The following is a 25,418-nucleotide window of genomic DNA, read 5'->3' on the forward strand; positions in this document are numbered from 1 at the left end:
AGTAAGGAGTACATGTCATATCACAGAAACAGAATTTTGGAAAGCTTGCAAGTTATTCCCAAAGAATGAGATATAAGCCCCGTGGCTGTTAATTTTGGACTTCTCTGATTGTTGGAGATGACGTGTGTGTGAGGATCAGAGACTTAGGCCTTGATCCAGCAAAGCACTTAAACTCATTTTTGACTTAGCTCATCATGATCATTTCCACTGAAGACAGTGACAGATTCATACTGTCATAGAAGGCGTTATTTAGAACTATATATTTAATATAATTCGTATAAGTTTCTTTCAAATAAAGAATGTAAATATGTCAGAAAATGTTTTATATGGGTTCATTTAAGAATCTTCAGGGTCCTGCATGTCTTCACTATGACTGTTATAGAAGAAACAGCTAATTAGCTCCAAAATGCACCTTTTAATATAGATGGTACATTTCTGCAACTTAAACGGAATTATATCTTCTGAAGGAGCCTTTTACTGAGACTTCTTTCCTAGATGGGCTGAATTGTTGTTGGAATTAAGAAATATATTGTTAATTGGTGATTGAGAATTTAAAAAAGTAAACAGGAACAGAAAACTGTTACCAGTTACAAAGGCCTGGTGAATTACATTAATAACCCTCTACCGCAGAATCATAGAATCATAGCATCTACCACACTTTTTCTATCTAGAATATTGAATTTGCTGTTTCACGTCAGGTCTGCACAGGATGACTACCCCTTGTGGGCTCTTCCTTTTGGAACTGAAGTGAGAAATAGGCCTAGACGTAAATTGACACACCTTCCTCTTGTGGCACTGGCAACAGTCCAGTGGCTCTATGATAATCTTTAATCGGATAGAGAGAAGTTAAGGTACAGAAGAGGACTTGATGTGCTGGCTACAGATGATTATTCACAGGTACATGTAACTATGCTTGCAATAGCAGAAAAGATTGATTGATGATGGTTAGTGGAATAACTAAAGAAAATCCAGTTCTCTGAAGATGCCCAGAAAATGAGGAACTTCTGTTGCCAGTAGCTGGTAACAAGAACAAGATGTTGAAGCACCAGGACTTTTTTCAACTTGGGTGTTGGAAGGCTCTACAGGAGAATTTGGACAGGTTTTCATGCCTCAAATTTTGTAAACAAAACTCACAAGTTCTGTTAAAATCACTGCATAAATGGGATTAAACATGTGGCTAATTTCTGGCTATTTTGGGGAACCTAGACTTCGTAATATTTAATCATTTTGAAGATGCATCAGCTTTAAGTGGATCTCAATAGATACAAAACTCTCTTCTTAAGATTTTCAAAGTTTTCTTGCCAGGCTGTTTTCAGAATGCTAACTCATTGTTATTGGTCATTCAGTTCAATTTGTCTTTGATACAAACACGATAAATGAATATGAACATGGGATATGAAGCTCCAGTTTTGCATTTCAGAGCTCATTCTTGGGTTTAGATCATGCTAGATCCATGAGGAATGGTCTGTTAAGATGTTGTGATTAAGCAGGGAATGTTTCTTAATTTTAAATCATGCTATTGTTGTTTTTCTGACAGTGAACATCTTTGTTTTTAAGGGGTTAACATTCTGTGTATGAGAGAAATGTCTTTTTTCTCTCTTTTTCTGCCTCTGTGAAAACATCTGCTAACTTTGAATCATCAGCATTTGCTAATATCTTTTGAGTTTGTCCAGAGTACTCAGGTATTTTGGCCCATTTTATGTATGTAGTAAGTAATTTATTCTGTATGAGCTGGGCACAATTATTTAGTCTTATCGTCTCTCATCTTAGGTACAAAAAATGAAGAAATGCACAAGCTAGTTATATTGCAGCATGCCTTCTACACCTTTAGGCAAAGGTACATTTCTACCTGTTGTTTTCTAATGCTGAATTGAAAAGGCAGATGGTGCTCCATTTTGGTGAAGGAAATTCAGTCTGTACATCTGGGGACTGAAATTCAGTATTATAACTGACACAGTAATCTGCATGTAAGCCCATTACACTTAATCTGCCACAGAAGAGTAATGAAAGGGAAAAACTTTTTGCGTCTATACTAGTCTGGACAGTAGCATTCCATTGGGAAATTTTGTGCCCAGTCTAGTCAGGACTAGAATTTGTGAGAGGAGAGAGCAGTCTCAGATAGGCGAGAGCTTTTAGAAATCTTAACTCTTAAAACACTGCAACTTTTCAAGGGCTGAAAAAAATTGGCCAAATGTAGAAGGAATTTCAGAAGAATAGCAAAAGGCAGTTCTGTGACACAGTTCCAGCTCTTTGCCAGATTCATAACTCCTGCTCCAAACCCCTGATTTGCTGCAGCAGAAGTGTTTCTACTTTCAAAAATGTATTTCTTGAAGGAAAAAAATAAAAAGCAAAACATTTATTTCCAATTGACTCAGATACTTCCAAATTACTCTGAGCTCATCACTGGCATGTAAAATTTCCACCTGAGTGGCTAGAATCTGATAATGTCATAAATAACTCTAAACAAAGGATTAAAATTTAAAGCATCAGATTACCAAAAACCTGTGATAATTTCAATGTATGTCTTAGATCTTTTCACACAAAGTATAGGTAAAATGAATGTATATTTAAATGTTGTAGGTTTATATAAATATGTGTAGAGCAATTGTATTCCACGGTTCCCTGTTTGGAATAAGAACTATTTTGAGCAAATATTCTCTAATTCTCCTCTTCCATTTGACATGTGAAAACAGAAGCTCCCTTTTTAACAGTAAAACAAACATAAAATACAAATTTAGACTTAAAAATCCTGGGCCCAGCTTTTTGGTGCTGTCACTGGTTTTGGTAAGTTACTTGGCGTAGGAGAAAAGAAAAGGGGATCCATCTTTGTATCAACTTAAAAAATGTTAAAACTCCTAATAACAGGGTGAAGCACTTATCTTTACAGAGACCCAAGGAATTTTTAAGCATAGACCTTGGTTTGCATAGTGGTATCAAGGTTTTTTTTTTCACAGAGAAGATTTATAAAGCAGTGGGGTAGATGGTGCTGTTCTCCAGCTGTCTATCTTGACGAGCTTCCTCACTGGACTAAACACAACATAATTTTTCTGTAATGTTACAGTGGAATCTTGGAAAAACATAATGTTCCTCCTGTTATGTGCAATAGATACTTCTTTAATTGCAGCAGCTAAAAAAAGCTTCTATCTTTATAGCTGTGGAACCAAAGCGACGAAGTTTATGGTCTCTTACTGTCAGCAGGTTTATGGAAAATTTATAGTATATGTTCTAAGTTCTGAGTTTACCATTTTTTGTTGGAATGCTTACTAAAACTAGTGCTAAAAAAAGCCCATTATGGGATTAGGAGTTTTGCTATCTTTAAAGATTCTTATAATTTGAATAGTCTTTGTGGAGTGTTTTTTGCTTTCATCTCTTTTTCCCTCAAACTGCTGTTTTATCTTGGCCAGAAACAAGGCTCTGCTCAGGCTGTTTCTTCCTCCTCTTCTTTTTCTTTTTTTTTTTTTTTTTTGAACTTGTTTTGTTATATCATTCTGACTGGCTTTTGGGACTTTCAGTTAATAGAAAATTGCTGATAGCACTCTCACCCCCCAAAACTTCTTTGGGTTTTTTAGATAAGTTAGAGGAATATTTTCTATAATTTTTATTATCTATCCTTTTAATATTTTTGTTTCTGAGTCCATTTTTGCTGATGCCACATTATCTGCAATCAGTGGAAGGAGGCTTTTTTTTTTTTTTTTTTATTAAGCTGCATTCTAGTTTTGAAGTGAAAACACATTCACGTTGTCTGTTATGGTAAGCATCCTGAATTTGTCTCAGTATCCTCCTGTTTGTAGCTGGTAGGGGTGTTGGATTGATGGTCCAGGTGGACCAAACTGCACTATGCATGACTCTGCTTGCTTGAACTGATCACTCCAGTACTTTTTTAAGCAAGAGAAAAGGAAAAAAAAGACAGAAATGTAAAAACTGGAAACAAACTATTCATCAATGAATTGAAATAAACAGAATTTGCCTTTAGAAATGTTTCTTAATATTCTTCAGCTGTAAATGATACTAATTTAACCACAGAGCCACAGAAATGTGATTTAATTTTAAAGTTACTGCATTTAGTATTTTATTAGTGTAAGTCAGAGTAAATTCATCACTCTGGAAAATCTGAGTTGAGCACTGGAACTCTGGCCGATCTAGAAAAGGAAAATAGAAAGGTTGACGTTCTATAAAGGGGAACACAGGATTTAATCAGTCACTTCTGTTCATTTAATCAGTTCATTTCTCATTTCCATGAGGATAGTGTCTGAATCATCACTGTTTCAGAAACTCATCTCTTGATTCAGTCTCACTAAAAATCACTATGTCTGAAGAAGCAATTTCTGCTTTGACCTTCCTTGCCAACATGCTTGTTGTGTTCCTCAGGCACAGTGGACTGTCCTTTCCTGTTTTTTCAGTATTAATTAATAGCTATTTTCTCTTTCCTTCCTATTTCTTCTGTATTTTAACATATGCATACATATCATGTTTGTATAAGTCTGGATAGATCAAAGCCAACTTTATAATTATTTATGGATTCTTAAACTTCTAAGGTCGATTTTCCATTGACAAGTATTTGTCGAACACTTCTGTCTAGCACTGGAAATAAAGATGCTGCAGCCAATTCATGTTTCTGTTTGCTCTCTGTCATTACTACATGTGATTTAAAAAAAATACACAGCGAATGAGGCAAGCCCTTCTGTATGAGATCTGCATATTTTTAAAGGCATATATGAAGTGGGATTTAGTGAAGCCAAATTTTTGAATAGACTTTTTGTCCACTGGTGAAAAGTACCAAATATTGTTGTTATAGCCTGTACCTGTTTCCATATTGTGCTCACAACATGTAAAACCTGACATCTAGTAGATGAGTAATAAAATAGGGTGGTGGAGTAAGTCCTGATCTTTAAGCACAAACAGCAAGATTTAGAAACATAGGTCTAATTTTTTTGGGGGGGTGAGCCCACAAGCAGACACATGTAATGCCATGTCTAAAGCAGGGTGAATTACCAGCATGTGTTAATTTGGAGCAAGCAGAATAGTCATCACCATGCAGGACAAGAAAAACACCCTTCTGATATTTTGTTGCATTTCATAGATTTTTTTTTTTAATATCTGGATTTTTTATATCTGGATTTTTTTTTTTATATCTGAACAACCCACATATAGTGTGCAGAATCAGAAACTGATTTTCACAGTATACACAAATAAAATCCAACTTCTTCCTGGAATTTGGCTTGACTAACCCCTTGCCTCACCCTTGCTCTTCTTTGCTCTCTGGCTCTTCTTCTGCAGAAAAAGTAAGCCAAATATTCTAGGATGCTATCACAGGGATCCACAGCCAGCCCTTAAATTCTTGGTGGCATTCAGATGTACCAGAATGCATGCTGCAGGGATAGTGCAGCTGTCTACTGCTGAGCCCCATTAGGGGGCAGGACTGTAACTTTCCATGCTGGCTTGTGGAAAGCTGCTCCTGGGGTCCTTAGTTAAACCATATGGAGCAGAAGTAATGGTCCTTTTACTTAGCCCTACACTGTGTTTTAATGCTATTTGTACATGGTGGAAATTTTTAATATTCATTTCCCTGAAAACACACTACCCTCCCAAAATAATGAATGAGGTTTTAAAAACCTGCATGCAAGGAGCACTGATGTTGTACAGGACATACTCGGAAGTTAATGCACACTTATATCACCCACCTTCCACCTAGCTGTTATTCTGGAGCATTTTGTCACGTGTCAATACAGTAATTCTAATGTAGCATGTGTGTTGGATAATGCTTTAAATAAAAAAATAAGGTCCATCTTGTAGCACACTGCAGAAGGGGATACTACTTATGTCAAGGAGATTTATTATTTCTCGGATTATGCAGTTTAATACAAGATGATGCTTTTTCTATGTATTACTGAAGGACAGAATGAAATCTATAAGAGTGACTGACTTAAACTCGTACCTGCCACTCATTTCAGTGCGTGTAGCCCAGCAGACTGGCTGCTGAGAGCTATGCTTGCTTGCCGTTTTGTGAGTCTCCGCAGACGCACGTTCGCCCACTCTATGCAAACATGCACACACTCTCTTTTTTTTCTCTCACACTGTCTGGCATATTTTCAGAATAACTCTTCGAAGACTTTCTGAACTGCTGGGTATGACAGTCTGATTATTATTTTTTAGCTGGGGACATGTTTAGTCCGGTGTTATTTAAACAAGCTTATCTTTTCGATCAAAGTCTACAGTCTGAAATTTGAACAGGGTAGGGAGGGTGGCTGGGTGGGTGAGGAAATCTATCAAGTACATATTTATGTGTGTGCTGTTGTCTGAACTGTGTGTCTGCGGAGGTATGAATGTATATATTGCTTCAGAATAACCCTGCAAGTATAAATAACTTTGTCTGTTATAGTGGAAGTTCTGAAAAAATATTATTATTACTAAAATAAAACCATTTCTAGTAAACGTTTCTTGAAGCTGCTAGTAACCTGCATATTCAGGTTTTCGGTTTCTTGGGGTTTATGAAGGTTGAGCCGAATAACTGTAGAGTTGCTTAAGCATAGACTTTGCTAGTATTCGAAACATACTAACTGGAGCCCATATATTAATGTGTTTAGAGTTGGCACTAACTTATTTCGCTGACTGAACCACAGACCGCAGCAATAAAGCTAGAGATCTTGAAACAGTTTATGGAGGTTTTCATTTAGCTGGTTCAGGAGAACTGGTTTGTGCAAAGTTACAATTATATGGAATGAGATTGCAAGATGAAGCATGCATGCCACACCTTTTCATTATGTTCTCTCTCTCCTTTTTTTTTTTTCATTCTAAATATAACTTTGAGAGGCATTTTACTTTATTTTAAGGATGATTCCATTTGATTATTTTAGATTAATTTATTTTTGAGTCTTATTTCAAATTTTAAGTTTGCTGAGCTTTTGTTCACAGGACTGGGGAAAAGAATTTCCTGTATTCAGTTCCTGTGTCACGCAATCAAATAATTTTTTCCTTTTAGGATCTTCCTGTGTCAAAGCTTGAATGATGCCTTTTTTCATGCTTTACACCCTAAAATGAAGCAGAAAGAAATTTCTAGGCTAATCTAAAGATTTTTCTCACTTTTTAATGTTGTTATTACAGTCTAGTAACGTCAATTTGCTATTACTGACCAAAGTATATTATAAACCTTTTCTTCTACATAGATATCATACATTCTTTAATTTTTCAGTTAGTTTTATTAACCGAGGCTTGTTACACACACAGACACATGTGCTTGCACACACACATTCTGCTTTGCCTTATCTCAGTTACAGCATAGTCCTACCCAGGGTCATTACAATGTACACATTACATATTTCTAGCAAACATGAAAATGAATCAAACAAACAGGAGGAGACATAAGCAGAGATAGATTGGAGCCTGCTGAGGAAATAAAAGGCAGTAATACTCCTGACTACTGGACTACTCTTCCTGGTTGGATTTAAGTGTTCTTTCCCGTTAGTCGCAGCAGAGCGTTGCTAGTCTGAAGTGAAAAATTAAACGACTAGTAAGAATGAAGTAACATTTAGAGGGACAATTATTTGATATAACTCCAAAACTAATTGTTTCTGAAGTGATGTTTAAACCAATGTCAGTACAAAGCAAGAGTTCCTGGCTTGTGGCCAGCACCTTGTAACACATATTAGCCCAGATGAGGAGTTCCTAAAAGTTAGAGAGAGGCAGGGAGGAAGAGAGAGAGAATGTGTGCTTTCAGTGCTCCCTCTGCATCTGTTTGTATCCTCCTCCTTGCCGAGATTAGAGGAATACCTGTGTAATGCTGCTTTATCATGATTTCTGCTGAACCTCAGAATAGGTTCTGGTATTTTTTTTAGGTGGACTGCCAGCTGCCGATCTCGCTGTTGAGAGTAAAAGCAGATATGTTCCTTGCTCACTGCCATTAACACTGACCATGACCCTTCACACCAAAACCTCTGGAGTTACCCTGCTGCACCAGATTCAAGGCACTGAACTGGAGACACTGGGCAGACCTCAGCTGAAGATTCCCCTGGAAAGATCGCTCAGCGAAATGTATGTGGAGACCAGCAAGACAGGAGTTTTTAACTACCCAGAAGGTGCCACTTATGATTTCGGTACTACAGCTCCCGTGTACAGCTCTACTACTCTCAGCTATGCCCCAACTTCTGAATCTTTTGGGTCCAGCAGTCTGACAGGATTTCACTCACTGAACAGTGTTCAACCAAGTCCAGTGGTGTTCTTGCAAACGGCGCCCCAGCTCTCACCCTTCATCCATCATCACAGCCAACAGGTACCCTATTACCTTGAAAATGACCAGGGCAGCTTTGGGATGAGGGAAGCTGCTGCTCCAGCCTTCTACAGGTAAATAATTTTTCTTCATACTTTAAGCAGATGACCTGGGAGAATTAGAATGTGGAAATCTGCATGCCCTAATCTTTTTTTTTTTGTGTAAAGGACCATGTGATTTAATTGAACCATCTATGATATCTAGATAATAAAAAATATAGTAGAACAAAGCAAAACTGCAATTCACAGCTCACTGTGACAGTAAGCCTTAAATTTTGAAAACTGTACAGAAATGAGAAACAAATTGGATAAGTAGTGCAAATGTTCCCTGGGAAAACATGAAATCAGAATTGCTTCAAGAATGGCAAATGACCTCCCTGTTGTAATATATTAGAATTACTGTCTGAAGTATAGTAAAAAAGACTTCCACCATCACACGTTTCTGGGTGTGAGTGGGTGTTCAGCTCTTAGCTGATGGTACGAGTATTTTTCTCCTCTGGCTTCCTTTACAGTGTGAGAAGTGGCTTGTGTAGGAAGTAGTTCAGAAGCAAAATATCTTCCCTAATCAAGTGGTTAGAGTTGACTCTGTGTCAGTATTTGTCAGTAATCACCTTCATAAGCTATCTATCCTAAGAGCTGTGTATGTATTAACCCACACTTTTCATTGGAGGGTGATATATTAACCATAAATCTGGCATGCTGCATTTAAAAAGATAAGATTTTGAGGGGTTTTGTCCCTCAATAGAGGGTGGTGGTTTTTTATGTTTTGGCTTTTTTTTTTATTTTCTTATTTTTTACTTAATTTGTCTAGAATAGAATGATTAAAAAATCTTGGGAGGGGGAATAATTTTCTTTAAGTATTTATTTTTAGTTGTTAGAACCTTCACTATTTGTTGAAGGAAGTGGTAGAAATTGATAGAACTATAGCTTCCAAGAAAACAGTCATACACACCAATACCCACATTGTTAATGTTCATGCAGTTTTCATAGCATAGTTTTGCATTAATTTATTACACTGGGCTTCAGTGAATCAAAGTGAACATTTAGGTGTCATTTTTTTTTTCTAAACTATGTCTCTGTCTTTTTATTTGAGAGGTATAGGTGAGTTTACTAGAAATGGAATGAATTTGGAAAATGAAAGCAAGTTATTTTCTCCCTCTTGAAGGCCAGACTCTGCCAGGCTTATTTGCAAAATACAATGTGCTACTGTGAGCAGCAGCGTATGTTCTCAAAGACAGGCTAACTCAGCCTAAGAATCTGGTTGCAGAATCTGGTCCAAAAAAGCAGATGATGTTTGCACTTTTTGCAAGTGATTAATCAGTTTTGGGGAGCAGATGGGATAAACACTGGTGAAATGCTAACTAACAGTTATGTCAGACTATCCAGTACAGTGTTAACTGAATTGGTTCAAACAAAATGCATTTTAGTGCAACCAAATACAAAACCTCTAGGAAGAGGGAATACATGTCAGAGTATAAAGATCCTGAATGATTGCCAGTGACTTAAGAGTGAGACTGACTTTGTGCTAGATTAAAGGGATTTTTTTACATAAATGTCCAGTGTAAACCTGTGGTGAAAAGTGTGTAACTGACCTTTGATGTGTAAACAGTGGAGTAGTGAGTTTGTGAAAGCTAAATGCACAGGTAAAAAATGCACTGTAGTATGGGTATTTTACTTTAGGAGGAATAAAAGCAAGAATCACCTGGAACTAGAAGTTGAACTATGGAATTAATATTATTTTATTTTTAAACAGTCAGTTGAGGGAGACACTTAAAAATACAATTAAAATACTTTTAAAGTTCAACTACTGCGGCAAATATGTAAGGCCAGTGCTGGATTCCCCATTTCCTGACATTTCTAATGAAGGATGGGTGTCTCCCTTGAAGATGTGTTTTAACCATATGCAACTGATGAGGCTTAATGCAGCAGTAATTAAGTGAATTTATGATCTTGGATATGCAGGTTGTTTATCTGCATAGAATGTTATAGAAATGATTTAATGGCTCCTTCCAGCCATAATTCTGTAAACCACATCTGATATGATAGTAAGAAATGTGTATCAAAGCAATTCCTATGATTATCTTTTGTTAGCAGGCATAGTACTGTTGTAATTATATTGATAAAAGCTTTATTTATTTATTTTTAGATATTCATTTTTCCAAGGTTACATTTATAAAGTTATTACTCTCACAATTTTAAATATTAGGTCTTTATTCTTGTCTTTTGGCACAAATTCAATCACGAATAGTCTGTTAAAAGTAAGCTGAAAGGGTGTTCAGTGTCTGGAAAATATTTAAATATCTAATAAGGGGGATTAAGAATATGTTATTTTAAAAATATTGTAATGCATAAATTCCCAATTTGCTTTATTTGTTTGGCTAATCTCATTGGTATCAGTTGGATTATGGGACAAAAGAAAGCATGAGGCAGTGCTCTGTCTGGCAATGATTAGGTTGATGCAGGAGATTGGAAGATGTCTAAGTAGAAAAATGTTGAGTTACTGAAAACACCTACCAGTAGGAGCAGTAAAGACAAAAATTATCAAACTTAAAACCCCTAACAAAACTTAAAGTGGATCATGGTCAGTTTGTTATAGGGCTCCCTGCTCCGATATAATGAGTAATGTAACCTAAGACCCGGAAAAACTCTGCAACTCTCATTTACCTTTCTGTGTAACAGACTGGTGCTGTGGCTTGTAAGACTGAAGTATTTGTGTTGCATCATCCTGTTATACTCCAGATTTGAGATGCAAATGCTGCACTCAGTGATATAAGTGGCTGGGACATTAAATTATCATTGTAGGTTGGAGCCTAAATTACAGTATGTTAATATTTGGATAAAAACCTGTTAAAAATTTTCAGTCACAAACCTCAAAATTTACTGTATGTGATAAAACTTTTAACATCACTTGATTTTGTTAATAAGTATTCAAAATCATGCTCACTCTAGGCACATATGTATTAATTCTGAAGCTATATTTTATGTCATTCAAATAGTGTTTCCTTCTCTGAAAAGCTTTGTCTCTTATTGCAGTGTGATGACAGGCCTCTATATCTAGCTGAAGAATATAACAATAAAGAAAAGAATGATTTTGTAAAGAATTAACTCCCCCTTAACCTCCCAATCTTTTCCTTTCTGGAGTCCCTAAATCATGGGACATCAGAGTTTGAGAAAAAAGAGGGGGCCTAGTTAATCCAAATTGTGCTGTCTTTAATTTGACCCCTTTTATCTCTGACCTTGTGGCTGTTTTTATAGAGAGCCAAACTAAAATACCTTTCTCTTGTCTTACAGTGTCTGTATCTTCCAGTGAAAGGGAGAAGACATAGTGCTAGTTATGTTTTCAATTCTCCTCAAATTTCACTTGTATTTTTTATTATTTTTATAGTTTTTTGTTTGTTTGTTTGTTTTATTAAACACTAACTAATAGTTAATTATTATTACAGGAAATCTTGTACTAATGGATATTACAGAAAATTAATGGACAGTTCTCTTTTGTTTTTAACTATTACATTTGAGTTCTGGTCATTTCTAGTTATTTTCTTGTGATTCTTTGGGGAAAACCAAGAAGCCTTTCAGTAGGATAATCTATCTCAGTATATTCCTACAAGGAACAGCAAAGATTAATCCTTTTTGTTCTGCCAGTATGTGATATTCCTGTGTCATACCATTGAGTTTGCACTTCTCAGATCTAAAGTAAAATCATGCTTGTACTTCAGGCTCTCTGCAGCCTGTGTTTGTTGCTGCTTCCAAATTTGGCCAAAAAAAGCAGGTAAAAATGGGCTAGCACCTACCAGTTACCTGATGAGGGAGTTGTCTGTCAGTCTGTAGCGTCAGAGGCAGAGCAAATCAGTATATAAACAGAAATGCTGCCTGAAAAATCATTCATTGCTCCCTGAGTTTTAGTGGCTGGCTTGTTAGAATCTCCTATTACCTCAGGTTCTAGGTTTAGGTTAATATAATAAACTATTTATTTAGTTTTAGTCACAATTGTCATACTGAAACTGACTCTAATAATTTTAAACCTACTGCTCCAATGAATATGATCACAGCTTTAATGTTTAATGCTTGTTAAAATTCAGATATATTGCAAATGTAGATTGATTCCTTCTCCTGCTGTAATTCATAAATCCATCAATCCAAAACCCAGTGACATAACTCAATATGTAATTTTTTACCTTGTCTGATTTATTATGAATCTTTCTAGCTGTTCATGTTGAGTTCTAAACAAAGAGTTTTTTTACAAATGTTAAAATTAAAGCAATGTTACAATGAGTGCAAAGTTGAAAGATAAGTTTGCTTTTTTTTTTATGTAGTATGAGTGATTCCATGAGATGAGGAAATACTATGTAATGCAGTGGTTTAGGGAGGTTTTCTGGCTTTGCTTTATGGCGATTTTTAAAGTTGGGTTTTTTTAAATTTTATTTTTTCTCTAAAGCATCATTCTGTTCTGAGGTCCTCTTTTGAACAATTAAAAGCATTCAGGCAGTTTCTTAAACACTTGGAGTGTTCCTGTTTTCAGAGGTTGTGCTGGTATTTCTGACAATTTTATAGCAATAGCTGACTGTAAAGAAAGAGACAGGGAAACACAGAGTTATATTATCTTATGGAAATGTTGAAAAGATAAACCTGTTAAAAGTTCTGAGATACTGACACATTACAATTATGAGGGACTTGTGCAAAACAATTTTGTGGTTTCTGCAGCTCTCCTTAGAGAATGTGCTGATGTGGATGGATCCTGCTGCAGGTGTTCTTGCACCATAAAGTCATTAACCCATATTGTTGAGGAGCATGTTTTCTGTGCCTCCTTGTGACTCTGAATAAGGCTAGGCACTATTGGAAAGGGGCGAAGGAGCTGTTACGCTTTCTCATTATTCTCCTTTCTTCCAAGGCAGGGAGATGGTTCTCAACCACTCTCTCTGAGCTTCCTTTTCAATGTTTCCTTTTTATTGAAGAAAACTTTCTTCACTTCTGTAACAGATGATTTTTCACATAAACCACAGATCAAGGAAATGCTTCATATACCAAGTCGTTGCCATGTGGATTGAAGCCTGTGGCTAAATCCCATGTTTGTTCAGGTAGCCCATGTGGGTGGGGTTTATCTAATTTAATCTAAACACCTAGGTCTTCAGTTTTCTACTCCTTAGGCATCTGGTGCCATTTGAAGGCCATAAGGTCAGATGGGTCAAGTGGATATTGACACAGGACTTACTGTGTAGCTATACCTTTTTGGAGTAGGAGTTGGATGTCAGTCAGGGTCATCACCTTGAACACCTCAATTGGCCTACGGCATGGACAATGGCATCAAACCTTCACAGGAGCTCCCTTTATAGTCTGTGGAGGCACAAAAAGAAACACACACATTATCTCTTTTTAAGGTATCCAGTTTAAATAGATCAGGTGCATTAGGCTCTGACAGTACAAGTTTCTCTTTCTATACTATAAAAGATGGCTAAAGCGACTCATTCTGGTATAGGTATCTACTGGATGAAGATGGATGCCCAGTGATGTCTAAGTTGTGTGAAATTAATCCCACCCTTACATCTCCTGTTTCTAGAGTCAAGTGGTCACCATCTGTAATTTCCCTTCAAACAGATACTGCAATATGTCCCTTTAGAGGAAGACGTGGAATTGACTCTGTTTCATTGGCCTTGATCACTCTTGCTCTAAGGCTATTAAAACAACACTGCTTTTTTTATCTGCTCTGATAAAGCATTAGTTGTTGGCATCACTTCCTTCAGCAACTGCAAAGTGAACATCAAATGCTAGCATTTTTATTAAATCAACAAGAAAGGCTGATCAGAGCTAAGGCATAGCTCCAAACAAGGATAGGGGAGAAGAGTCCTGCAACTGAAGTGCATCCAGTTTTTCTAACAAATGGAGATTTAGGTAATTTTGGTAATTTGATTTTGTTGACAATGAAACACTGAAACTAATCGTGAGCGCCTTAGTCTGTCTGCTGGGAGTTTTCTGTTGTCTCTTCAGGCATCAGAACTCAGATTAGAGTGGAGATGCTGTCCTTCACCATTCTCATTTAAACTGCCGATTTCATTGCATTCGTTATGGGGGTTGTTTGTAAACTTTGCTATACAAAGAGAAGTCACATCCAAGGTTGTACACTATCCCTGTGTATTTCGGTGGCCTTTTCTGGGAATTGCAAAAGGTCATAACTTACCAGATCTCATTAGGAACCCTCATCAATGCAACACTGGGCAGGGCAAGACAAGGCACTTCTGCTTTTCTGCCAAACTCATATTACAGTTGCTTGGAGGGTTGCTACATCATCTGGCTCAAGATATTTCTTCTTCTGGTACACATCCAGGAACGTCTAAGGTACTGCTTGCCAAATTTAGCTTACCACATACTTACAGCAGTACCTGTTAGAGACGAGAAGATCATCAATTTGTATGCTAATCTTCTTCCTTGATAAGATACTGATAACAATATTGGATTTAGGAGTGATCTGGGCATTTTATTTTAACCTTTTTCTAGTCCTCAGAAAACATAGAGCTTAAATATAACAGTCTAAATATAAATCCTGTTTGATAGATATACATAACAATTGCAGTGGTCTTCCAATTATTGCAGTGATAGTGTTAACTACTGACACAATAGCCAACGTCTATGTAAATAAGAAAAGATGACTCCTTTTCCTCAGTGCGTGGAGGCCATTATTAAAAGTAGAAATTAACGGTAAATATTGAAAGGCAGAATTGACTAAAAGAACTTCTTAAACAAGCAACTGGTGACTGACTGCGACCAGCGATGCATGTAAACACTTCACATCCAGTGGGTGGAATTTCAGTCCACAGCTATTCAGTCTACAACAGTCCAAGAGTGCAGTCTCTCTTGAATGAGACAACATGGGTGGAATTTATTGCATTCTGTTTTCATGTGCTCCTCTCTTACAGTGCTGCCAACTGTCAAAACCTTCAGGACCTGTGCAAATAAGGAAGCTGCTTTTAAGCAATTTCCTAGGGAAAAGTTTTATTTCTGCTTAGATTTTTTTTTTTTTCCAGGGTCTCATCAACTTGTAGTGCACATGTCCAATTTGATTGCTACTTCTAATCTTTCCTTCCTCTTATTTTATTACTTGCTGTGATGCAGAAGCACTGCTTTGGTCACTGCAGCCTACTTCAGTACCGATTTGCTCTGCTAGGACATGACTATGGAAAACTTTCTAGGATGCTACAAAGGGGCATCCTAGGTAAGGGTAGGGAAATTTACTGAAAAACAGGAAAAGTCTCAGCTCATGCCAAATAAAAGGAGTTAGAAAGATGATGTGCATAAAGCAGCAGTTGCAGAAGAAGATGCAGGATAAAATTTAGAACCCAAACCTTAAACCAGAAGACTGGAAACTTGTAATATGCTTTTGAGATAGCCTCCACTGTGGTTTTTACATATAGCCCTGTTAAAATTGGAATATGTAATACCTACTGCTTTCTTTCTATTTAACTTTTCTCTTTTTTTTTTCCTTTTCACTTTTAGTGTAGTTCAGGTCTATGAGACAAGATCTATTCATTCATAAATCCATGAAATATTCCAGATTTTACAAGCTTACTTTTTACTCTTCAAGTTGATCTGTAAACAGATGGAAGCTTAGACGTTGCTAACTCTAAAATCATCATTTAATTTCACTGTTGAAGAAAGTACTATAAAACTGGATCCTTGACAAAAATAGAATGTCACATAATACTTTGTCATCTGTGTTTTCAGTTTATAAAGCTGGTAAACATTTTTAGAACATTTATTTTGCTGAGCTGTCTTGATCAAGCAGCATCTAGTTATTTTTTAATGACATGTATCAGCTAGCGTCTAAAGAAAATTAATTCAAATAAGTGTTCCCTGCTTTTGCTATTAATTACAACTTGGACTTGACAGCAAGGTCCCTGTTTCAAATTACATATCACATAATCCTTGTATCCAGGAAGCCGTAGCTGTGCAAAGCACACCATGGCTGAGAGTGTGCACCAAATCCAGATATCTTTAAAGAGCTAATATGTCAAAGAAGAGCTTTGTTTGCTTTCATTCTGCAGTATAATGATACTCCTCCTTCAGCCATTTTGATAAACACAAGCAAGAAAAGATGTGTATGTTGCCAACATATGAGCCACTGTAGCACATTTATTACCTGAAATAGTTTTGCGTGGTTTGGATTATTTCAAATTTTAGGGTTGAAAATTATTTATAGCTTTGTGTTGCCATGCTGTGAGAAATATAATCCTAATTCTCATCTACAGAAGTATTAATAAGAGAAAAAGCATGACAATTCTGAAAATGGTGGTTTGGCATAATATTAAATACCTGAGAACATTCTAATTAGGTTCATGGAGAAAGGTGGTAAAATAGTAATCCATATAAAATAACACAGCTGAAAGTTTTAATGGCAAAAATACCAGCACCAGTACAATTGTAAAAGGCATGTATTAAGAATGCCTACCAGGCATATTGCAGCTTGAGTCAAACTTGCTAAAGCAGGTTGCACATCGATAAGTTACTATTTCTTCTTGGTTCAAAAATAATAAAAAAACAAAACAAACCCAAAACCAAACAAAAAGTGGAAATAAATCTGATTCTAAAGAGAAATTTTTAAACACCTCAAAGCAAAACTCTGCTTTATTTACACACAGTTCTAGTAACACTACTTATTGTTAAGTCTATCTAGTTTCCTCTCCTTTTTAGCTACTTATATTGTTCAGCTTTGGCTCACATTTTCAATGTTAGGTGATTGTCTCAGGTAAACTTCTTTGACAACATTTTGACAAAAAAGGCCACAACTTTCTAAGTATCCTGAAGGGAAAAGAAGATTTTGCTATACCCATGCAAAAAAACCCCAAATAACAACCCAACAACAAACCCTTGCAACCACCTTTTCCATAGGACAGCCCAAACACCTTTTTTTTAGAGATATAGCTCTGATACTTGGTAGGTGGGGATGTTATCATATTTAAACCTCAAATTTAACCTACATATTCTTGTAGCATCCTGCTATTCATGCCGGGACATTTTGTTGCATTTGGTAGCTGAACTATATAAAATTTCATGTGCCATGCATGTTCCGTCCTCTCCTAGTGATTATATATTGACTTGATTGTAAAAACATCCTTCTCTGACAAAATGTGTGAGGTTGCTTCATTGCACAGATGCACAGCTTTTCAACAAGACTTCCTCTGCAATTATTACTGTGGGCTGAAGCAAGTTACTGAGAGATGAGAATCACAGAGTGATGCAAGTTTGAAGGGGCCTCTGTAAATTATCTGGTCAACATCCTCATCAAAGCAGGCCTAACTTCAAAGTTAGATTAGGTTGCTCAGGCTCTTATCTAGTTGTGTTTTGTAGATACCAAGGAGTGGAGACTTCACATCCATACAGGACAATCTGCTACAGTGCTGAACCACTCTCACTGTTAAAAACTTTTTCCTAATGTATAATCACAACATTCTTTGCCCAAAGTGTGTCTCTTGTCCTTTCACTGTGTGTCTCCAAGAAACACCTGCCTCTGTCCCTTTAAAGGCTCCAGTTATGTGGTTGAAGACAGAAATAAAATCCTGCCTTAGTCTTCTCTTCAGAAGAATAAACAAATTCAGTTCTTCTGGCATGTCCTCATGTCTTTTGTCCCAGCCCTCTCCTCATCTTGGTGGCTGTCCACTGGACTTGCTTCAGTTTGTCGAAGACTCTCTTAGCTTGGAAGCCCCAGACTGGAAGCAGTCTTACAAGGAGAGGAGAACAAGCCCTGCCCTCAACCTCCTGTCTGTGTTTTTATTAGTACAGCCCATGATGTGTTTGGCTTTCCTTGCTGCCAGGGCACACTATTGACTCCTGTTCAACTGTCCATCAGCACTCACAGGTCATCCTCTGCAGAGCTGCTGTCCAGCCCCATCTGTGTTTCTTCAGGGAGCTGTTCCATCCCAGGTGCATGGTTCTGCATTTTCCAGTGTTGAACTTCATGAGATTCCTATTGGGTCACTTCTCCAGCCTGAGGAGGTCCCTCTGACTGGCAGCTTTGCTTTGCAGCATTATCTACCATTCTGCATATCCCTATCCCCTCCCAGTTTGGTATTGTTCATTAACTTGCTAGGGGTGCAATTTCTCCCTTCATCCCTGTTGAGAATTAAATATTCACCTTGGTATTGATTGCACAGGAGTGCCACTAGTACATAGGCAAATTTGAACTGCTAATAAAAACCCGTTGAGACTAGCAGTCCAGTCATTTTCCATTCAACTTATAGTTTGCCTGTACAACCCCATATCACACTGCACTGGGAATGAGAAAAATGATCTCTCTTCTGCTTCTAGGATCCTGCTTCTTCTGTGTTAGTTCTAAAGAGTTTGGCAAAAATCACACCAGCAAATCTTTATTAAAAACTAAGCTGGCAGAATGGGAATATAGAGCTAGGAGTAAATAAAGACGGTCTTGTTAAAGAACAGAACGGGCCCAGTGAAGAAATCTGGTGAATTTGATAAGGCAGATACTTTGAATCTCTGGTGAAGGTGCTGGAGCAGGCTTTTTTGAACTGGCAAACAGAACAAGAATGAAGAGGGAGTGACCTAATAAGAGAAAATAGATATTGTATAAGACCTAGAAGATTTTGGGGTGGACCAAAAAAGGTAAAGATTAAGGAGAAACTCCAGAAGTTTGAACTGGAGAGAAAAGTGGAATTTGTAGGTACTCAGGGACTGAGACTTGGACTGGAGCAGGGGCTATGAACAGGACTGAAACAGAGCAAGTACCTGTTGCAGACCACCAGAAAAAAAGAAGGCTGACAGGCAGAAGCAGAGAATATGGAGCTGGGCCTATGTACAACAATCTTCCCCCCCCCCCAGCAGATGTATGCAAGTCTTACATTTTATTCCTGTCTATTACAGATTTACTCAGAAGGTAACAGATTAGCCCCAGCCATTGGTTCATTCCATAGTGGAAGAGGTTGGTAGAGCAGATATAAGCTCCCAACCCTTCTGAAGAGCTGTCGTGGTTTAAACCCCTCACAGGTACTGTTTTGGGTGTTTATTTAATTTCTTTAAGGCTTTCGTATTTCTAATGCACCTACAGAAAATATAATGTTTCATCAATAGGAACATAACATCAGCCTTCCCAAAGCTGAAACATGCCAGAATTAATTTATGTGCATATATCCTTTTTTTCTGCTTAATGTCCTAATGTGAAATGAAGATACTACTACTTTACCACACAGGACCCCTATGAATAAAACATTCATTGGTGTCTGTGAAGCGCCCAGCTGTTATAATGAAGAATGCTACTGAAAATCACATGTGAAAAATAGATTATTTTTCAGAGCAGGCTTGAATAAGAAAGAAGACATGAGGCTACCTATGAGCAAGGGTGAAAACATCCAAAATATTGAGCAGGTGCTCAGTCAGTGAGTATGATTTTGGAAACTGACACTGGTATTAATAAACACAGTATCTGAAATGGAAAAAAATGGTTTACAGGCTTGCTAAGCACACATGCCCAGCATTTTTATTTCAGAAAAAATACAGCATAAGTATGTTTTTATTTCAGTCCTTTTATGGAATTGTATGTTCATCTGCCTTACATTTATTTATTTCATAGGTAGATATAGGATAAATGCACAGAAGCAAGGAGTTAATGCACCAGTTTTTCATGTATTTTAGTTTGCTTCTGACATTAACTCTGAGACATGACCCTCAGTTCATTGTACTCCTTACTTAAGATGAAGGATTTTGCTGGTTTCATTTCAGCAAAGCACCAAAGATCTTAATCTTCAGAGTCAGACATGTGTTTCAGTATAAAAATCAGTACATAAGCAAATATTAAATGCTGTTTGTACCCCTTTTCTATCAATAATACTTAAGAAAATTGCACAGGCCAAGACTGCCTTTCCCAGAAGACCTGAAATGTCACTGTATGGCTGGGACCAGCTTCTTTATTATTTATTAAATGGCAACTTTAGGTATTAATAGCTTCAAGCTGTTTTCATGTATGACCCATTTTATGACTCATACATGCCTTGTTGCCTCTCTAATTCACTTTATTGTCAACAAATGTGGATCTGTCTGGAAATGGCAAGCAACCTGAAAACTGCGTTGCCCAAGAGACTGGCCCTGCTTCTGCACTGTCCCTCCAGGTTTTACCAGAGCTAACACCCAGAGAATCAGAGCAAAATAAGTTGTCTTGTTTATTACAGGGGAGATATGGTAAGAAATAAATGAGAACAAGTCTCCAGCACTCCACTTCATGACTTCTGACCGGAGCCATGTTTAAGTCACATTTTAAGTCTAAAATGAATGGAGCAGATTTGATACCAGAATGCCTCCTTTTCCTAGAGAAATTCCTCAGGTCTGTGTCTTCAGGCTACTTGGTCCTTTTCTGATGACATTAAGAGTAAATTTAAAAAAAATAAGGTCTGTCTCCTTTTGTTTTTTTGCATCTGCACATATTTATTAAGGGTTCAGCTGAATTCCATCTGAGAAGTTCAGGGAAATATCTCCTGTCTCCCTAAAGAAAACAGAAGCCAAAACATTTCTTAGAAGGTGCTTTGAATAGGAATCAACTCTAAATCAAAACCTACTTGCAAATACCTATTCATATGTTGTAAGTTCAACAAAGAGTTGATGTCTGTTGTGTTTGGTGGATATTTCTGGGTCTGCAAAATTGGACCATATCAAAGGTTGGATGCTCTTTATCTCTCTTTCTTATATCTTTTTCTGATCCACTGAGTCACTAGCATGTGCAGCAGTAACCCTTCTCTTATGCACCATGATGCAGAGTTGCATGTACTGTTTTGGAGCTTGCTGCTGTCTATATACTTGCACAGTTGTTCAATTCCTACAAAATGTGTGTTCCAGAGTGTGGAGCTGGAGAAGAGCTGAGCTCTTGGGTAGGAATGCAAAAGGTTTTCCAAATTTTAGTAGCAAGTGAAGACAGGAATTGAGACTGTGTCTCATGTGGCAATTTGTACTGGGATTTGTAGAGCAATGGTGACGCTGGAGAGTGATGACATAATTATGACATCTTCAGCAGAATCGCTTTCTATTTTACATTGTATACATAGCAAGATAATCTGATTGAGACTGGTTTTGGATTCTTTATTTCACAACAGAATGATGCTGCTTTGAATTATTTAGCTCTGTGATCTGTAAATCTACATAAATACATATGTGAAATCAAGTGACTATGGTTTCAAGCTTGGCTATCTAGTGCTACATGCTTGAGTTAAAAAATAAGTACCTGAGATGCTAGAGCTATATGAAGAAAGACAGTACAATTTTAAAACTGTTATTGATATTTAAAAATATTTTTATTAAAATTAGAACAAAATTTAAACCAAAACAGAAGTTAATCAAGGAACAGAGGCTTTTGAGTAATAATTCAAATATTGACCTATTTGTCTTACAGAATACTTTTGATATACTTTTGATACTTGGTTTGTTTGAAAATCAAGCATTAATTTGGTCGTGTTTATACCACAGTAAGCCTGAACAAGAGCCTGGTGTATTGTAACCTGCTGCTCATTCAGATAATGTTCTGGAAGCGTTATGTCTGAAATAGTGTCGGAAACTTTTGGGACCATTTTGGTGTAAGGAAATGCAAAACCTCTTAGGTTGTTTTGAAGAAAGGTGAGTCATAGCTGCTGGCTCCTGCTCAGTGCTAATGCCGGGAGGGACTAAGTGTCTGTGATCAGATCCTGCCAGCCTTCCTGAAGCGGGGTGAGGAGGGTTGTGCTGCAGTCAGCCACCAGCCTCAGTTCCACTGAGCTGCTGCTTTCCTATTGAGGCTTGGGCTGGACTATGGTAAGTTTGTTGTACTAAGCTTTGTGCAACATCCACTTTCAACATTGCTATATGCAGCAGAGAATGTTTTGGCTAGAAATGAGTAAATAGATGGCTTTCTACCATAGATAGCCAATAAAGAATATTAGGCAACAAACAGAAGTTGAAGCCTTGGTGTTTTGTTGGGTTTTTTTTTTTTAACTTCATTTATAAGAAGCGTGCATTTCTGGAAAAGAAAAAAATGTAAGATTCAGGAGGGGTTCCTTGTGTCTAGTACACTACTATTATATGTGCTCCATATCAACAGGTAATAATATGTTTTTAAATGTCATGTTTTAAAGACAGAAGCACAGCTGCTGTGTCCATACTACTGTACATTTAATTCTGCATGAATTTGTCTATTTAATAGACTTTTTCTTTCCTTTGGAATTTATAGGACAGGGAACAATTGCTGTCTACCGACAATAAAAAGTGAGAAGACTAATGAGGTCCTATGTAGTGGCACCTTTGAAGTATGTGAGCTTATTCTCTGTTGCTGTGAGTAACAAGAAATGACATAAATAAGATAAGGTGGATTTGGCAAAACAAAAGCCAACTTCCTAAGGTCTTGAAACAAAATTATTACCAACACAAAAGGCAAGTGCATAGATTTCTCACAGACCTAATTTCTCACACATTGCTGCATAAAATACCCCCAAAATACGTCAACGAGCAGTTTTGCAAACACATATTATGTGCAGTTGGCTGCATTTCCATTCATGAACTGTGTTCTCTTTGCTTACTATTGAGTGCATAGTCAGCATATACAAATTTATTTATGGATATTATCAGAATGAATAATTTAGATATTTTGAGATAGTTTAGATAATGTGGACATGTAAAACTTAGTGTTTACTGTTTGGTTACTACCAGTGATTGAGACACCTGCACATGAAAAAAGACAGAAAGAAGATACAGAGGAATGAGGAAAAGATCACAGACCAGTTTTTTAATCTGCTATTTTAATGCTTTATACTGTTGCAATGTAACCATTATTCTGATCAACTGAAAGATGCCACTGAAAAAGTTTTTTACCCTCTCACATTTCTGGTCACAGTTCCTGCGGCTGCATTAGTAAGCCAGTGTGACCACACAGCTGGGAACCTTCCTTCTTCATCCTGCATTATCTGGCCTCCTCCCTTGCCTCAAGTCTTGCGACTGTGTGTTGAACAGCATTAATTTGCTACTCTGGGCCTAAGTGTCCATGGCCAGAAATGAAGGCAGAGCAAGACTGCCTGGTCTGGCAGCAGTTTGCAGTTACTACTTCTTGGACATAAAGAAAAATGACAGCCTTTACAGTCTTTAACACTACGTTTTCAGAAGCGATGTGTAGGGATTACTTAGAGAGGTGCCGAACATTTACAGCTCTCCTTGAAGGGAAGGAGAGCTGTAGGAGCTAAGAAATCTAAAACTTCGAAAATCAGTTTGGCGGTGGTGTCTTAAATGGTATTCTTTCCAGAACAATCTTTCCAGGTTCTATTTCTTATTACTTTTATTTTCTATTTCTTACACTTTCACTGCTCTATTTCAATTTCCAATATGCTTATCACATGGTTTACTGTTCATTAATATTCAAAGAATGAACTGGCATGTGGAGTTGAATTCAGCACTTTCCAGCTCTGCAGGTGATATGCAGCCCGTCTTGTACGCAATGACTGGTCAGTATGACATGTTTTCAGACTGGTTGGTTGAGTGCTTTTGTCACCTTTCCATAGTTTGGTAGCACTCAGCCATGTGCTTTTGTCCCATCTGTAACACTCATGCTTTTGAACTTATAACTTTCAAGTCATATCTGAATTTCTGGGATGCATATTCCTTCGTCCATCCACCAGCTAGGACTGGGGCCTCTGTCTTTTCAGCTGTCAATCAAGTGTTGCACCACAACATGCAGTGTACCAGTCTTAGACTGGCTTTTGTCTGCTGCTGATACTGCAGGCTTGCAAGTAAGTTAATCTGCTTGTATTACTGGGATTGTGCATGTCCCAAGTACTAGTTTGGTTTGATGAAACTGGCTTAGGCAAAAATGGGTCAGTATCTTTAGAAACTTTTTTTCCTTTCACTGAGCCCTAGATTGTGCACTCCAAGGACTACAGAGGCTATTTTCCTAGGGTTTACTGTTATGGTGTAAGAACAAGGGGCTGTGGATAAACCACAGCTTCTCGGGGAGGTACACAAGCATTCTTACACGCAGGTGTCAGATTTTCCCAAGTGCCTAGTTCCTTCCCTGCTGACCATATTGTGTCTTTGGGCTTGAAACTCTGCCTAGCCTTTTTCCTATATTCCTGCCAGCAGTTGGCACAGAATGGCTTGTATGTGGTCTGGGTGGTAAACCCTTGGGAAAACATTTTTGTCTCTTTGTGCTTTATACCAATTGGTTCAAGAGGTCTGCATGCACTTTGAACTTAAAACACTACTTTAAGTAGTCACTAGGGTTTATATTCTTGTGGCTAGAACCCTCTGATTTCTTTGTTGGGACAATATGTGGCTATAGCATTGTTTTGTTTCAAAAGTTTATTTTCAAATGCAGTGTACCCCTTAAAATTACATTTTCAGTTTTAAATGTAATTTTAAAGAAAAATAGTCATTTGAAATGATAGATCGGAATTTCTGAAATGATGTTATCTAAAGTATAATGTTGTGTTACACAATCTGCATTTCTATTTAACGTAACATTTAGGTTGGTGTGAAGGAGAACATTTCTATCTTTCAAGTGTTTTTCTTTAAGAATGTCATGTTTAGTATTGGTCATTAAAATATTTTACTAGGAATTTAATGAATCATTGGGTAATTGGTTGAACTGCAGTCTTAACGTGTGCATCTGAAAAATTTGGAAAGAGGGCTTGCCAAAGATTAAAAGGAACTCATGAGCCCATAAAAGTCCCGCAAAGGCATGGTGAAGGAAGATTCATGACTGATTCATGTGTTTTTGCTGGCATTTACCTTTAAAATAGTATGGAGGTAAGAGTAAGAATCTGACTGCACTTCCTGAAACAGCCTTTTCCATTTCAGATGGTAGGATTGTGCTAGTTATTCTGAAGATAGAAAAGAAATAAAAATGCCCAGTGATTGAGTAATTCTCAAGAAAGTTCACTGGGAACAGTGATGCCATGAGGAAAGGACTTTTGGATGTTTCATTCTTACATGAAAGGCTTTCTCAAAAAAAGCCATATTTTAATTCTAAGACTCATATAAGTAATGCAATTGTACAAATTTTGAACTTAGTTTTGAAGGCTTAGAAAACTCTGATGGATACAGGTATTGCTAAAAGCGTAGAAGCTGTAGAAGATAGATATACACCAGAGATTGTCAGCTGAAGCTGGCCTTCTGTTTTTCTTTTCAGCTTCCAGCTTTTCAAACATATTTTATTC

At 37.2% G+C, this 25,418-nt stretch overlaps 1 protein-coding gene and 1 long non-coding RNA gene across 3 annotated transcripts in view; both read left to right on the plus strand.

Moving 5' to 3' along the window:
* Positions 1-25,418, plus strand: part of LOC133278595 (uncharacterized) — a 398,225-nt gene that overhangs the window by 159,567 nt on the left and 213,240 nt on the right. The window lies entirely within an intron of this gene.
* The window catches only part of ESR1 (estrogen receptor 1), a 159,266-nt gene that overhangs the window by 41,375 nt on the left and 92,473 nt on the right, over positions 1-25,418 (plus strand). The window contains exons 2-3 of one of the 2 annotated variants that reach the window (XM_061471533.1): positions 1,771-1,837; positions 7,833-8,337. In XM_061471533.1, coding sequence (XP_061327517.1) covers positions 1,813-1,837; positions 7,833-8,337 — 530 coding nt within the window. In that variant the 5' untranslated portion in view covers positions 1,771-1,812. The remainder of the gene's footprint in view (positions 1-1,770; positions 1,838-7,832; positions 8,338-25,418) is intronic. The other variant, XM_061471534.1, reaches the window with a different exon arrangement.

The sequence above is a fragment of the Pezoporus flaviventris genome, unplaced genomic scaffold (genome assembly GCF_033815535.1).
Source record: "Pezoporus flaviventris isolate CSIRO_AGI_PZ_B2104156 unplaced genomic scaffold, CSIRO_AGI_Pfla_v1 ptg000066l, whole genome shotgun sequence".
Classification (NCBI taxonomy): Eukaryota; Metazoa; Chordata; class Aves; order Psittaciformes; family Psittacidae; genus Pezoporus; species Pezoporus flaviventris.